Source organism: Plasmodium yoelii (assembly GCF_900002385.2).
Source record: "Plasmodium yoelii strain 17X genome assembly, chromosome: 11".
NCBI lineage: Eukaryota > Apicomplexa > Aconoidasida > Haemosporida > Plasmodiidae > Plasmodium > Plasmodium yoelii.
This window is the reverse complement of record NC_036183.2, coordinates 167518-183191: the sequence shown is the minus strand read 5'-3', so window position 1 is coordinate 183191 and position 15674 is coordinate 167518. Positions and strand designations below refer to the sequence as shown.

Sequence of the window (15674 nt, the reverse complement as noted above, 5' to 3'; positions counted from 1 at the left end):
AAAAAATTGTTATCCCGCCAATTTATTAACCTCTAAACGAAGTCTAAATCTGGAACGCATAATGGAGATAAATATTAATATAAACAGAATATAATAAAAACATGTTTTTCAAAGATTGTAATATACACATTTGATGTGTCAAGATAACATAAATATTAAATATTATTAATAGATAACGACATCATTTGATATTTTCATGTTAATATTCCGCTAACTACATATGACCCAGAATATGTTATATTATAAACATCTATTTATTTAAAAAGGATGATTATTGTATTTGGATTATATTAGATTATATATACCACAATATACATTTATTTAGTTTATTTGATTAACATTGTTATTTTTTTTAATATAACTTGATGTGTGGTATATCACAACTTATCGATCCGTTTTTATGAATAACATGGTTACCTTTCATTTCATATTTCGTACTTTACAAAAAAAATATATATCCAAATATTGATATGTGCACACAATTTCGTGCATACACAATTATATACCGAGTTATTGAATTTTTCAGTGTGCTTTATATTTCTACATGCAATATTAATTAAATACATGGACGCAAATTACGCAACCTCAGCCATGTGTGCATAGAATACGAATTGCATACAAATTGGTGATTAAATATTTATTCTCAACAAAATAAAGTATCCCTTTTACATGCCGACTTCTTAAATAAACACTTATACATGAAATTTTATTGAATTTTGCATAATATTTTATATTTTTTTATTATTTTTGAAGATATATATTTATTATATATTAAATAATTCTCTGAATTTATGTAAGTATTTTTACTTATATTATCACTTATATATCATTATCTATATTTATATAAGGATTTTTATGTATATTAACATTGATACTTATATGAGCACTTGGATTTATATATAAATTTTTATTTATATTTGTTTTTTTGCTAAATTTGCAATTTTATTTAATAAAGGTTAAGCACATTTACATTTTTTTCATGTATGCTTCCTTTTTCAAGGGAATTATCGTTGGTATTCCCTTTAATTATCGGGATATTCTCATTCATACTTGAATTTTCATTTATTTTTCGTATGTTCCAAATGTATTTATTTGATGTAGAGAGAAAATTATTTATGGTAATTGTTTCCTTAAAGCTTGTTTTTTTTTATAAATATACTAATGTGTTGAGCATTTTTGTGAATTGTTATACATTTTATATTTATATTTCACACAAATTAATAATGGGAAAGAATATGGATTATCAATTTTATTAACTTGTGTAAACATATGATTTATTACATTATATTTATCGAAGTATAATATTGGAATAATATTTTTCTTCCTATATAATTTTGCTTAAATATAAAAACAGTTTTATTGTAAAACATATGGAATCTCTTCCTTTTACGGTTATTTTTTATTACGCAAGTGTAATTTCTTATTTTTTTATATAATGTTTTACTTATTGTTACTTTCTCTATGCAACTTATTACAATACGATTGGGTGTTTTAAAAGTATCTTGGAACAGTGAATTTCTTTCGATAATAAACCTTCAAAAATAGGATGATTAATCATAATGTTAATTGTAATAACAATAATATTATTATTTTTATAATCATTAAATAAGCTTTTATGATATTATATTTTATCAAATGTCTCATTATAAAAACGTTTCTTCGTCAAGTAGCAAGTATTTTTAATTTATTTTAAAAACATTATGGCATATTACGGTTGACTTTAAGTGTGTATACTTACATTTTTCCTTTGACCAAAGAATGAGAAAAATTGGATTGTTTTCTTTTTCGTTTTTTTGTTATTTCTAATTTTTTTCATCGTGAAGTATTTATATCTTCCAAAATGAAATTATTGCATATTTGATTGAGTATTAATTTGCTTGAAACTCGAAATAAAGGTCCAAACATAGATTTCCTATACTAGTTACATATATATGAAATAATGCATAGCAAGATTATATTTTTACATACCCATTTTTAATATTATTTTTGGGATAACTCCCGTTTTTATGCTTGTATTGTTTAAAATGTGTAATTCGTTTTTACATATCCTATAATTGATATGTGTATTTTTTTATGAATGGGTATGTGTTGACAAATGTGATACACAACTATATACATATTTATAATATACACATATATTAAAAAATATATTATACATAAACACATCGGCTATTTTTATCGTCCATTATATATTCATAAATTAGGAAGTGATACAAATAATTGTTATTTATTTATAAAAAAATAAAGGAGATATTATTCGATATATATGAGAATGAAAACCTCCTATTACATAAAAAACGATTATATTCACTGAGTCACATTGAGAAGTAGAATACAAAAAGGAAAATACAAATCAAAAGTTCAATTTTGTATAACAACAAAAACATATATGATTTTTCTGTATGCTCATTAATTGGTTTTATATAAAATACAATATAAATATTTTTAATTTGTGAAACTTCAGATTATATTTTTTTTAATTGATGAACATAAAAAAGAAAGAATTTAATTTGGTATAACAAAATAGCAGTAAATAAATGAATATATATCAAACGAAGTCAAATAAAAAATACATATATAGATTAAAAATACTTGTATAATGAGATATTAACATAATTTTGTTAATTTTTACTTATTATTTTATTACCCAAACACTACACAAAAAATATCTATAAGCATCAATTATAAAATTAATCCTTTATTATGATTTTAATTCTTTTCAAATTTTAAAATCTGTATAAATTCATATTTTTATTTACTATAAATATGTAATGAAATATAAAAAATATTTTTGAATAATATATAAAATATTGCCACATACAGCTAGCAAGAGGATCAAAATAATATATGTTTGTACATATGCATATTAAGACATAACATAATGTACATATAAAAAAAACAAAAGTGCTTGGATTTGTATTTTATAAAGAATATTTAACTTATTTAAAGGTTTATATATTTTTTATTTATTTCTTAAAAGGGGCCTAAAATTATGTAGTATATTAAATAAACAATATGTTACAACATATGTAAAATATTCATGCATATGCTTACACATTATTTCAAGTTTCTTACAAAGTGAAAATATTTTTGTATAAAATTATATACGGATTAGTATTGTGACATCATTTCTTATTATAAAGAAATAATAAAATTTCAATAATTTAGTATATTCAACATACATTATATACCATTAATACTGTCATGTTTTTTTAAAAACACACGAAAGGTTTCTATTATAAATAACTTCATATTGTTGATGTTTTAAACTTTGATAATTACAAAAAAATTATATGAAATAAATATTACATAGATAAGCCTAATATATTTAATACTGAAATGGTATTTTACACAAAAACAAAACCTTTAAAAAATTATTTTGTTCTTGGATGCATAAAAGTTTTCTATATATATAGAGAATTTATATGGATGTACATTTTTTTCGTAGAGCACTTTTATTACATAAAGACCGAAAAACATGTGAAATAAATAGGTCGTACTTTTTTGGTTAACTGAGAAATGTTAACGATATTATGAAAAACGTCATTTAAATGTGATTAAATATTCACAATATATAATTGTTTCTGCTAAGAAAACTAACATATTTATATTTTTTAATTTTGAACGTGGACTTAAGCTTTTTTTTATGGGGTAGATATTTTTTCATTAAGTATGCGTACTTTTACGAAAATATTGTAAATTCACCAGAAAGGCTAAAACAAATCTTTTTTGTATTACACTTTGCCATATATTACATATGTCATTATAATTATATTTATTTGGTATTCCACTTTTCGTTTAATACACCACTGCATATTTTTACCAATTAATAAATACCTTTAACATATATGTAAGCATTTATATGTACCATTGCCTATATATATACATGATCATGTTATTCTCATTGGAACTTAAAGATATTAAAATAAATAAATTTAACTTTGAAATAAAATAAGTTATATTTCACACAAAATTTTTAATTAAAAAAACATTAACGTGAACACACAACGTAACATGGTTATACATATGCTATTTTTAATAAGGGTTGTTTTATATGTATATATTATAGGCATTTACCTAATGATAATAAAAAAATATTATAATTATACGAATTATTTGTTTTTTTATATATACTTTTAATTTCCTTCCTACATTTGGAATTCATTTTTTCATTGCCCACACTTGGGATATTTTGTATCATTTTATTACTATAAGGAAATTATAAATGCCAAAACGAATTTATGTAACTCACTGAAGGTATCGTTCAAAATATGTTTTTTATTTTATTATTAATGCCCAAAAACCAATTGCACAATCGGGCAATAAACTTAAAGGTTTACTCCTTTTCTCAGAGAGTGGGTTATATTTTTATTTAATTTTTTATAATTTGATCACATTTATTTGTCTTTGAATACTAATTGAATATATGTACAATCACATATGTTTAATCAAGAGGTGGGGTTCAAAAGTCCAAATATGCAACAAAAAAGGGGGCTGTATAACATTTTTTCATGAGTTATATATAATTGAGTGCTAATATAGATTTAATATGGTTAAAGTAAAATAGCTAAATTTCATATATTAATATAGATATTGAATATATATATTAATATATGAAATTGCATTATGCAATATCATAATTGTCTATTATATAAAACTTATTAATCAGGGATTATATTGGATTATGGATATAAAAATATAAAATATGTTTCTTTATTTGATGAAAAATTTATTTAGTAAAGCTTATAATTTGTGTTAAAATTATTTTAGTTTAAATCATATTATGTCAAACGAACTGTAATGATAGCATTATATATGAGACTGTGTAATAATTATAAGATGGTTCACTTGGAACTATGATAAATTATAAATCATTTAAATGAAATAACAATGATGATTTGTTAATGTTTTCAGTATATATATGTATTATTCATATATAAAATATATATATATGTATTCAATATTTTATTATTTTAATTGATATTTATTAATTTTTTCGTATATAAACAATAATAGAAAAATATAAATTTATAAAATATTAAAACCGTATCACTAAATATATCAATCTATTATAAATTATATTAAAAGCCTATTTCTGTAGAAAATTTCAAAAAAAAAAATTTAGGGAAAATTATTATATACATATATTTTTTTATAATTAAAATACTAAAAATGTTACATTTCTTAGAGAAAAATTAATATTTATTTGAAAAAAGGAAATATATAATATTTATATATATAAATATTTTTGATGAATACAACGGAGTTTATTACAACAGTTACATAAATTAATTCTATAGGAAATGTAAAAAATTAATAAATGAAATAAATTCCATTATTTTTTATAAATATATTAATTTATTCATAAATTTTAGAACAAAAAACTAATATTACCATTTTGTGAATAAATATCAAGTTATCATCATTATTTCAAACTACATTTATTATTTTATTTATTTAACGAATAAAATTAAAAATGAGAGTCAATATTTTTAAATTTGTTTTTTTTTCAATTATTATTTGTTTTTTTGAATATACCAAAAATGTAAGTTACATATTATTTTCTTTTATTATTAATAATATTTCATTATAGTTTTTGTATCTATTTGTTTTACATTAACCTTATATTATTGTTTCATGTATTGATAAAACACTTGAAGGAAAATTAAAATTACATATATATTAATAAATATTTCATTTCTTTGCAGGAATTATGCCTTGAAAGGAATATAATAAATTTTAGAAACAATAGGGTATTAGCATATGCAGACAATCAATTCGATTTAAATGAGTTTTATCAATCAACTTTGAGTCTTGCAAATCAAATTAATAACTACAATGATGATAACGAAGAAATTATATATATTCGAAATGCTATAGATTCACATATAAAGGAGCATGAAGAAAATAATACATTACCCGATTTAAATAGTTTAGATAAAAGAACTAAAAAATTAATTATTAAACTTCGAAAAGAATTAGAAGAAGTAAAAAATGAGCTTTATAATATCGGGAATAGTGAAATAACTAAAACAGATGAAAATAATTCTGTATCAGAAGGTGAAGATTATAACCAATTGGAAAATGAAGTAAATTCTTTGGAGACAGAACATAATCAGGTATATTTAAGTAGTAATACTCGTTTTGAAAATAAAAAAAAGCTAAACAAAATGCTCAAAGGATTAATAGTGAGGGGAATATTAATAGTTTTGATTTCTTTGGGGATACTAATACCAGGGTGGACTCAAATTCCATTTATTATTCTAGGTATAGGGGTTTCAATTGAAACAATTATTAAATGTTATCAATACTTTAAATTATTATTTAAAGTATATAAAATACCCAATATATTAAAAAAATTAAGATAACCACTCTTTATTATCATGTTTTATTATTATATATATTTTAATTTAATATATAATCACGCTACATAATTAATTCATCTTTTTTTACTGTTCGTTAAAAACGTGTTTATCCGTATTTCCATGCATGTATATTATATATGATATATTAATAGAATTTTAATTTGCTCATTTTTAGTTAGTATTTATAATTATTTTAAGTAAACTTAATTTAAACGCACTTATAAAATTATAAGCTATATTGAGGATTTAGGGATCTTTACTATGGTTTATAGTTTTATTCTATGGAATCTATGTTTTGGGTTATGGTTACATTTTTATTAATTTGTTTATAATTTGATCATATTTATTTGTCTGTGAATACTAATTAAATATATGTACCATCACGCATGTTTAATTGCGAAATAAATCCCAAATGTACACCTCCAAAGGGGCATAGCTAATATGAAAGGGGCTACATAACATATTTTATAAGTTACAACACTTATGTTTAATTTGTTCATATATATTAAATGTGCCAATATTATAAATTCGAATTATATATTTATTGGTAAATTGAGGCTGAACATATATAAGAATCATTATTATATATTATATAAGACATGCTAACCCATAGTTATATTTAATCATGAATAACACAATATGTTTCTTTATTTGATGAAATATTTTATTTAGTAAAACTTATTATTTATGTCGCTATTATTTTGATTTAGTTATAACTTTCCAACCAAACTATATAGTAATCTTATATATAAGCCTATAACATATAATTAGATTCATTTGGAATAATTGTCTACAATATAGTATACCTTCAAGTTATGGGTATATTGTGATTGTTAATTAAGCACATTACCAATATATAATAGATAGTCATAAAATATAGGTTCATAAAATATCATCAAGATTCGATAATACAACGTTATCTATAAAATATAATTATGCTTCTAACATTTTTAATAATACATAAAAAATACACTATAGATATATGTATACAATCCTTTTATTTTTTGATTATATATAGTATCATTTTATGTTAAAGTTTTAATTAATATTGATAGAAATGATTATGTATACATTAATTTATTTACTATAAAGGTATAATATTAGATTGATAATTATTAATTTTTAAACTTTATAGTTTTGAGGCACAAATAAATTATTTTTTAAATAGTTAAAAGAAAAAATATAAATATATTAATAAAATTTAATATTATAGTTTGTTATAATAATTGTAAATAATTTGATAGATATAATATCTTTATTATTATATACTTATACATATAAACTAGTTAAATGTTATAATAATAACTAATTTTGAAATATTGTTTTATTGTGAAACCTTTATATAATTAAATATTAATATTAATTTTATCGGAAAGGCACATAATAATAAATTTTCTTTGAACTAATAATATTTTTATTAGGTTATTATATATAAATTAATAAATATGTATTAAAATGTTTCGTTTTACGAGATTGTATATATGTTCTAAAATTTTATACTTTAAAACAATGAAACAAAAAAATTACTAATTGGTTTAATGTATTCCTCTTGAGTGCATTAATTATCTCATTGTAGTATACAGTGATATAACCAAAACAACAATAATAATATTAGATTAATATATTATTAAATGTGAACAAATATATTATGTTTATTTGATATACTTATATAGATGTAAATAAATTATACATATTCTTAAACAGGTGATAAAATTATAATTGTACGTATAAAAGATAATATGAAATATTATAATTTTTAGTTAAGTATACTTTTAATGCGATAATATTAGAATTAACACTCCCAAACAAAATAATATTAATAATTCTATAGTTTTCCATTATAAGTCTGAGTTAATTATTATAAAATATAAAAGCAAACTATATATTTAGAAAATAATTCTAAGCCATTTTTAATGCATACATTAATTGAAAACTTTAATGTTAAAGGAATACAATACATAATTAGCTATATAGAATAGGTAAATCATATATGGCTACAATTTTGTCTTAAAAAAACATACTTCCCTTATCTCTCCTCTCAAAGTGCAATATACCAACCTAATACACATATTTTTCTATTATACTTTAAAATTTGCATCAATACTCATTTATGTGTTATATATTTAACATTTACTAAATATTATTTTAAAAACAATATGCATTAAAAGGCTTATTTAAGCTTATAAATACTGTTTCAGTGCTAATTGTCGTTTTAAACCGTGGAAAAGATGTGCAAAATGTATTATAAAATTATATAATAAGGTATATTTATAAATTGAAGTACGTATGAATAAAAATGAAGTTATTGAAAATGTTAAATATAATTGAAATAGGTATATATTAAATAAAAATAATATTGAAATTATGTATATGCAATTAAAAAGGGGAACAATGCAACTTATTTTATAAATGTTATAATTTTAGAAAAAACTACATGATATGAAAAACTATATAAAAATTTAATATACTTTAAAAAATAACTATTTATATACTTTTAAGGATTATATTAATAATAGATTTCTTAATTGTTTCGATTTTTTCAGTATATTAGTTTTGGCGCACCATTTATTAAAACAAAAAATGTGACGCTGTTTATTTTCTATGTTAAAGCATATGTATAAGAATATATATTCTAAACTCATTACAATGTTACTTTAATTTTATAATAATGCTCATATGAATATTATTAAGGATAACAATTTATCCAGAATTGTATTATATATACATATGATAAAACATGTATTAAACAACCCCCAAATAAGGCAATTTATCTAACTACCAATAAACAAAAATATAATATTCTTTTAGTAATAATATTATATTATTATTCTATATTAATTTTAAATTGAAATTAATAATAATAAAAATATTTTTATCGACAGATAATTGCTATATATAGGGTTAATTGTATTACCTATTTTAGTATATATATATAAAAATAATATGATATCCCCTTAACCTAGAGATTATAAATTATATTCCATCATAATGAATGATGATCTAGTATATACACTTTTTGACATTATATTTCCTATAAATTTCATTAATTTGTATTTTAATAACATTTTCTTAATACATATTTTTATCAATTTTTTTTAAATGTTTTTTCAGTGTAGAAAATTTGTTTTTTTGAGGACGTATTTACCCGATGATTTAAGCGTAAACGGAACACTTGAACTTAAAGATCATAAAAATTTCAAAAATTATTGCCCTGTTACAGAATCAGGAGAAAATGAATGTAATAATAATCTTGGTAAAATTACGGCTGGATTTTTATGGTTACTTGAACAATGTTATTCTATATCCATTAATAGTAGTTATAATGAAAATAATACTAATTTATTTTTTATATATATGATTTCATGGTTTAGTTACCAATTAAATAAAATCAAAGGACACGATTCCACCAAAATAAAAGATTTTTATACTAAATATGTAATTAATAGTCATAAATATGATAATTTTAAAAATACTGCCTATAAATTTACAAAAATTGAGGAATTCATAGATAAAAAAAATGATTTGTTGAATATTAATATTCAAGATCTGTCTAAATTTTATGATGCATTTAAACTATTATGTAGTATGTATGGTGATATTTCAACGAATACAGATGTCAAAAAATTGTCAGATGATGCGAATGAATTTGTTAAAAAATATCAAGAACTTAAAGGATATTCTAATCATACTGATGGCAATTCATATAAACAAATATTGTCTGCTTTATTAACTGATTATGATAATTTAAAAAATATAAGTACCAATATTACACCTCTTCCAGAGATAACAGCAAACGTTTCTGCACTTTCATCTGGAGATACATCATCAACAGGAAACAAATTATTTACAGTTTTATCGATATTTGGTGCAATAGCATTTTTTTTAGGAATTTCTTATAAGGTAAATAATAAGGAATTAAAAAATTATTTTTATTATATATATACAAACGTTAACAAAAAAATCATACGTTTCTTAACATTTTATATTAGTATTCGTTATTTGGATTCCGGAAACGAGCTCAAAAACAATATTTGAGAGAAAAAATAAAAAATATAAAGAAGAGAATGAATAGTTAATATATTATTCGAAGAGAGTGACTATGTCAGGAATAGTAATAATGATTTATATATTTTAAGAAACTGTCTATTGGAAATAAGTAATTTTTGCATAATTTTTATATAGTATTTATGTTATGGGTCATAGTTGTGTTTGTGGAACCCATATTCGGGTTAGGGATAAGTATTATATCTTTATTTAATTTTTTATAACTTGAACACTAATTTAATATATGTATCGTTCCGTATGTTTAATCTCGAGATGATGTCTAAATATGCAATCAAAAAATGGGGATATACATTAATATGAAATGGATCACATAACATATTTTCCATAAAACACAATACATGCAATTGATTGTTAATATACATTTAATATGCTTAAAGAAAAATGTCTAAATTGCATATATTAATATATATATTGGCTATATATGAATTAATATTATATATATCATAATTTCCTATTATATAAAGCTTGTTAATCAGGGGATATATTGAATTATGCATGACACAATATGTTTCTTTATTTAATGAAAATTTTATTTAGTAAAACTTCTAATTTATGCTACAATTTATTTAATTTAAATTATATTATGCCAAATGAACTGGAATAATAGATATTCATAAAATATAGATGCATGATGTATCGATCGAAATTCGACAACACAACAATATCTATAAAATATGTTTTATGTATCTAATATATTTAATAATACAATGAAATCTGCGTATTAATAATAAATTCAAATATAGATACATATATACAATACTTTTAATTTTCGATTATATATAGTATCATTTTATCCTAATATTTTAAATTCAAATAATAGAAATAGTTCTATATACATTAATTTATTTCTCATAAAGGTATAATATTAGATTAATCACTATTAATTTTTAAAATTTAAAACTATGAGGTATATATAAATTGGAAATGTATTATATTATAAGTACTTAATTGAAAAAATATAAGTATATTAATAATATTTCATATTTTGTTATAATAATCATAAATAATATGATAGATAGAATAACGTTATTATTATACCCCTATAAATATAATATAATAAATTACTCTACTAGTAACTAATATTGAAATATTGTTATATTGTGAAACCTTCATATAATTAAATATTAATATTATCGAAAAGACACATAATAATACATTATAAAGGTATCAATGTTATATATTTGTTAAAGATCCAATTTGGTATATGTGGTTTTATATTATAAAAAACTGGATAAATAGAGAAAAGTCTAACGACTCAATGTTAAATTTCTTTTTATTATCCCATGTTAACGCATATTATATTATCATTGTTTTACTGTAGAATTAATCAAATATAGAATTTTTAATATATTATTTGAATGTATATACATTAATAATTATAACAATAGAATATATAAGATAAAAATGAACAATGCAGAACAATTAGAGAATAATTATATAAATTTATATATTAAAAGAGCAAATATATCTTATCTCTCTCCTCTTAAAGGCCAATATGACAACCAAATCACCTATACTTTTCTATTATACTTTAAAATTTGCATCAATACATATTCATATGTTAATATTTAATATATACTAAGTAATTTTTAAAAATATGAATTTAAAGACTGATTTATTCTTATAATAGCTTGATAAATACATATTTCAGTGCTAATTATTGTTTTAACAGTGGAAAAATATGCAAAATATATTATAAAATTACTCAATAAAGAATATTTCTAAATTGAAGTATATAGGAATAAAAATAAAGTTATTTAACACATTAAAATTCTTTTTAAATTTATCTATATTAAATAAAAATAATATAAATTTATATAATTTGCATAGAAAATGGAGCATGTAACTTAATTTGAAAATGCTATAATTTTAATTAAACACGGTATATAGTATTAGAAACAATTATATTAGTATTTAATATATTTAATTTAATGACTATTTATATACTTTTAAAAATTTTAGTAATAATATATTTATTAATTTTTACATATTTACATGTTCATGGGTATAAATCTATTTGTTAAAGCATGAGAAACAAATTTGTATTTTTCTATATTGAGACATAATATAAGGGGATGTATTTTAAACTCATTGTAAAATTCCTTAAATTTTTATAATAAAATTATAATGGATATTATTAATAATCATGAATTTATGCATAAATTATGTTATAGATATGACCAAAATGTACTAGATATCTCCAATTTAAGGCAGTTTAGCTAATTTCAATAAAAAATATATAAACTTACTATTGTATTATTAATTTACATTAATTTTAAATTAATACTAAAAATAAAATGTGTTTAACTACAGATAATTGTTATATAGAGAATCCAAGTTTACGTCCCCTATTTTGATGCAGTATATATGAAATTAATATGATGTACTTAATTTATAGTTCAAAAATAAAATTACAATATGTTATCTAGTAAAGTGGTACATACAATTTCTTGAATAAAAATGTTTGTTATTACACATTTTTGATATTGTATTATCTATAAATTAATAATAAGTTCATTTTAATAGACATTTTTATTTGATTTTTTAAAATTGTTTCTTAGTGTGGAGAGTTTGAAAGTATATGGAAGCTTTTTCCCGATGATTTAAATGCATCTGGAAAATATTATATTAGTGGTGGAACGATCAAAAACTACTGTCCTAAAAGAAATTGTGATAGTAATATCAATAAGATTCATGCTGGATGTTTATGGTTATTTAATCAATTTTATGGAAATTCATATAATTTTTCGAGTAATGCAAATGGAAATATGAATATTGTTGTATATATTATGATTTGGTTAACACATAAATTAAATAAAATGTTAAATACACAATTTTCTAATCTAAATGAATTTTATAGTAAGCATATCCAAAATACCGATGAGTATAAAAATCATATAGATGATGTTACGGAATATAAAAATTATATTGATCTTATAAATCAAAAAAAAAAAATTATAGATATTGATATTAAAGATATGTCTAAATTTTATGATGCATTTAAAATCTTATGCAATATGTACATTAATGTTGGTAAACAAGGGGTTAGCAAAACATTTTTGGAATATGCTAATGAGTTTGTTGATGAATATCAAAAACTCCTTAATAATAATAATACTGACCGTGAAGACAGTTCATATAATCAAATATTGTCTACATTATCAAATGATTATTCTGTTTTGGGAAGAAGCAAAATTGATGGTAAACCAATAGAACTTCCTTCACTACCAACAGAAAAAACAGCTGAAAAGGTTGAAATATCAGATTTTAAAGGAACAAAAACAGTCTCAACGAGTGAAACTCAAGAATCAAATTCTAAAGCTAAAGTATCAGATTCTGATTCAACATTACCAAGTTCATCACAAGTAAATAAATTAATTTTAATTCCAATTATATTTGTTGCAACATTAATTTTATTAGGAATTGCATATAAGGTAAATAATAACTCAATTAAAAATATATTCGCACTGAGTAATTTACAAATATAAATAAATTATATATTTTTTTAAATTTTTATATTAGTATTCGTTATTTGGATTTCAGAAACGATCTCAGAAACAACATTTAAGAGAAAAGCTAAAAACATGAAGAAAATGAATCATAATATATGATTCGAAGAGTGTGAATATTTCAGGAATAGTAATAATGATTAATAAATTTTAAGAAACTGTCTATTGGGAAATAAGTATTTTTTTGTCATAATTTTTATATAGTTTTTATGTTGTGGGACCCATATTGGGTTAGGGTTAAGTGTTACATTGTATTTAATTTTGTATAATTTGAACATTAATAAATATATGTTTAATTCCGTATGTTTAATCACGAGGTAAAATCCAAAAGCCAAATATGCAACAAAAAAGGGGCACAAATTAATATAAAAGGGGGTACATAACATATTTTATAAGTTATAATATATATAATTGAGTGTTCATACCGATTTAATATGATTAAAAAAAATGTCTATATTGCATATATTAATTCATATTATGATATATCATAATTATTTATTATATAAAGATTGTTAATCATAATTATAATGAATTATGCATATCATAATATGTTTCTTTATTTAATGAAAATTTTATTTAGTAAAACTTATAACTTGTATCATATTTATTTTGATTTAAATTATATTATGCCAACTGAACAGTATAATAATATTATATATCAGAGTATAAATTATAATTAGATTCATTTGGAACGATTGTCTACATTATAATATACCTTCAGGTTAATGAGTATATTTTTATTGTTAATTAAACATATTACCAATACATAATAGATATTCATAAAATATAGATACATGGAATATCGACCGAAAATCGACAATATAACATTGTCTATATAATATTATCACGCTTCTAACATTTTTAGTAATACATAAAAAATTGCACTATATATACAATATTTTTTGAAGTTTTAATTGTAGTTACTACTATATTTTTGTGATACCTTTATATTTGCATTAAAATTAATTAGTATTAATAGAAGTTGCTTTATATGCTTTAATTTATTTATAATAAAGATTTAATAATAGATTATCACTATTTATTTTTAAATTTTAAAGATTTGAAGTATATATAAATTATATTTTAAAATAGTTAAAAAATAAATTATAAGTATATTAATAAAATTTCATGTTATAGTTTGTTTTAATAATTATAAATAATATTATATATATAATGCGTTATTATTATGTGCTTATACATATAATAAAATAAAATACTCTACCAATAACTAATATTGAAATATTGTTATATTGTGAAACATTCATATAATTAAATATTAATATAAATTTTATCAAAAAGACGCATAATAATACATTATAAATGCATCATTTTTATATATTTGTTAAAGATCCAATTTTTGATATGTGGTTTTATATTATAAAAAACTAGATAAATAAAAAATGTTAAAGACTCAAATAATGTTAAATTCCATTTTGTTGTTCCACATTAACGCATATTATATTATTAGTGTTTACTGAATAATCATTTTTTAATATAAAACAACATTACTTTATCATAGAATTAATAAAATATAGAAATTTTAACAAATGATTTGAATACATATACATTGATAACTACAACAGTAAAATATATAAGATACAAATGAACAATGCAGAACACTTAACAAATATTTATCTAAATTTATATATTAAAAGAGAAAATATATCTTATCTCTCTCCTACTAAAGGGTAATATAACAACCTAATTAAACATAGTTTTATATTATACTTAAAAA

At 20.2% G+C, this 15674-nt stretch overlaps 3 protein-coding genes across 3 annotated transcripts; all 3 read left to right on the top strand.

Moving 5' to 3' along the window:
- Nucleotides 1-5476: 5476 nt before the first annotated feature.
- PY17X_1101000 (fam-b protein) lies at nucleotides 5477-6368 on the top strand (the record flags this gene model as incomplete). The annotated part of the gene is made up of 2 exons (XM_722308.1): nucleotides 5477-5545; nucleotides 5709-6368. The coding sequence occupies 2 exons, from the start codon at nucleotides 5477-5479 to the stop codon at nucleotides 6366-6368; spliced, it is 729 nt and encodes a 242-aa protein (XP_727401.1).
- A 2985-nt stretch (nucleotides 6369-9353) lies between these two features.
- On the top strand, nucleotides 9354-10441 carry PY17X_1100900 (PIR protein; the record flags this gene model as incomplete). Its single annotated transcript, XM_022956409.1, has 3 exons — nucleotides 9354-9368; nucleotides 9477-10265; nucleotides 10355-10441. 3 exons carry the CDS (start codon nucleotides 9354-9356, stop codon nucleotides 10439-10441), a joined length of 891 nt encoding a protein of 296 aa, XP_022812323.1.
- A 2407-nt stretch (nucleotides 10442-12848) lies between these two features.
- PY17X_1100800 (PIR protein) lies at nucleotides 12849-14018 on the top strand (the record flags this gene model as incomplete). Its single annotated transcript, XM_022956408.1, has 3 exons — nucleotides 12849-12866; nucleotides 12992-13864; nucleotides 13953-14018. 3 exons carry the CDS (start codon nucleotides 12849-12851, stop codon nucleotides 14016-14018), a joined length of 957 nt encoding a protein of 318 aa, XP_022812322.1.
- Nucleotides 14019-15674: the final 1656 nt, after the last annotated feature.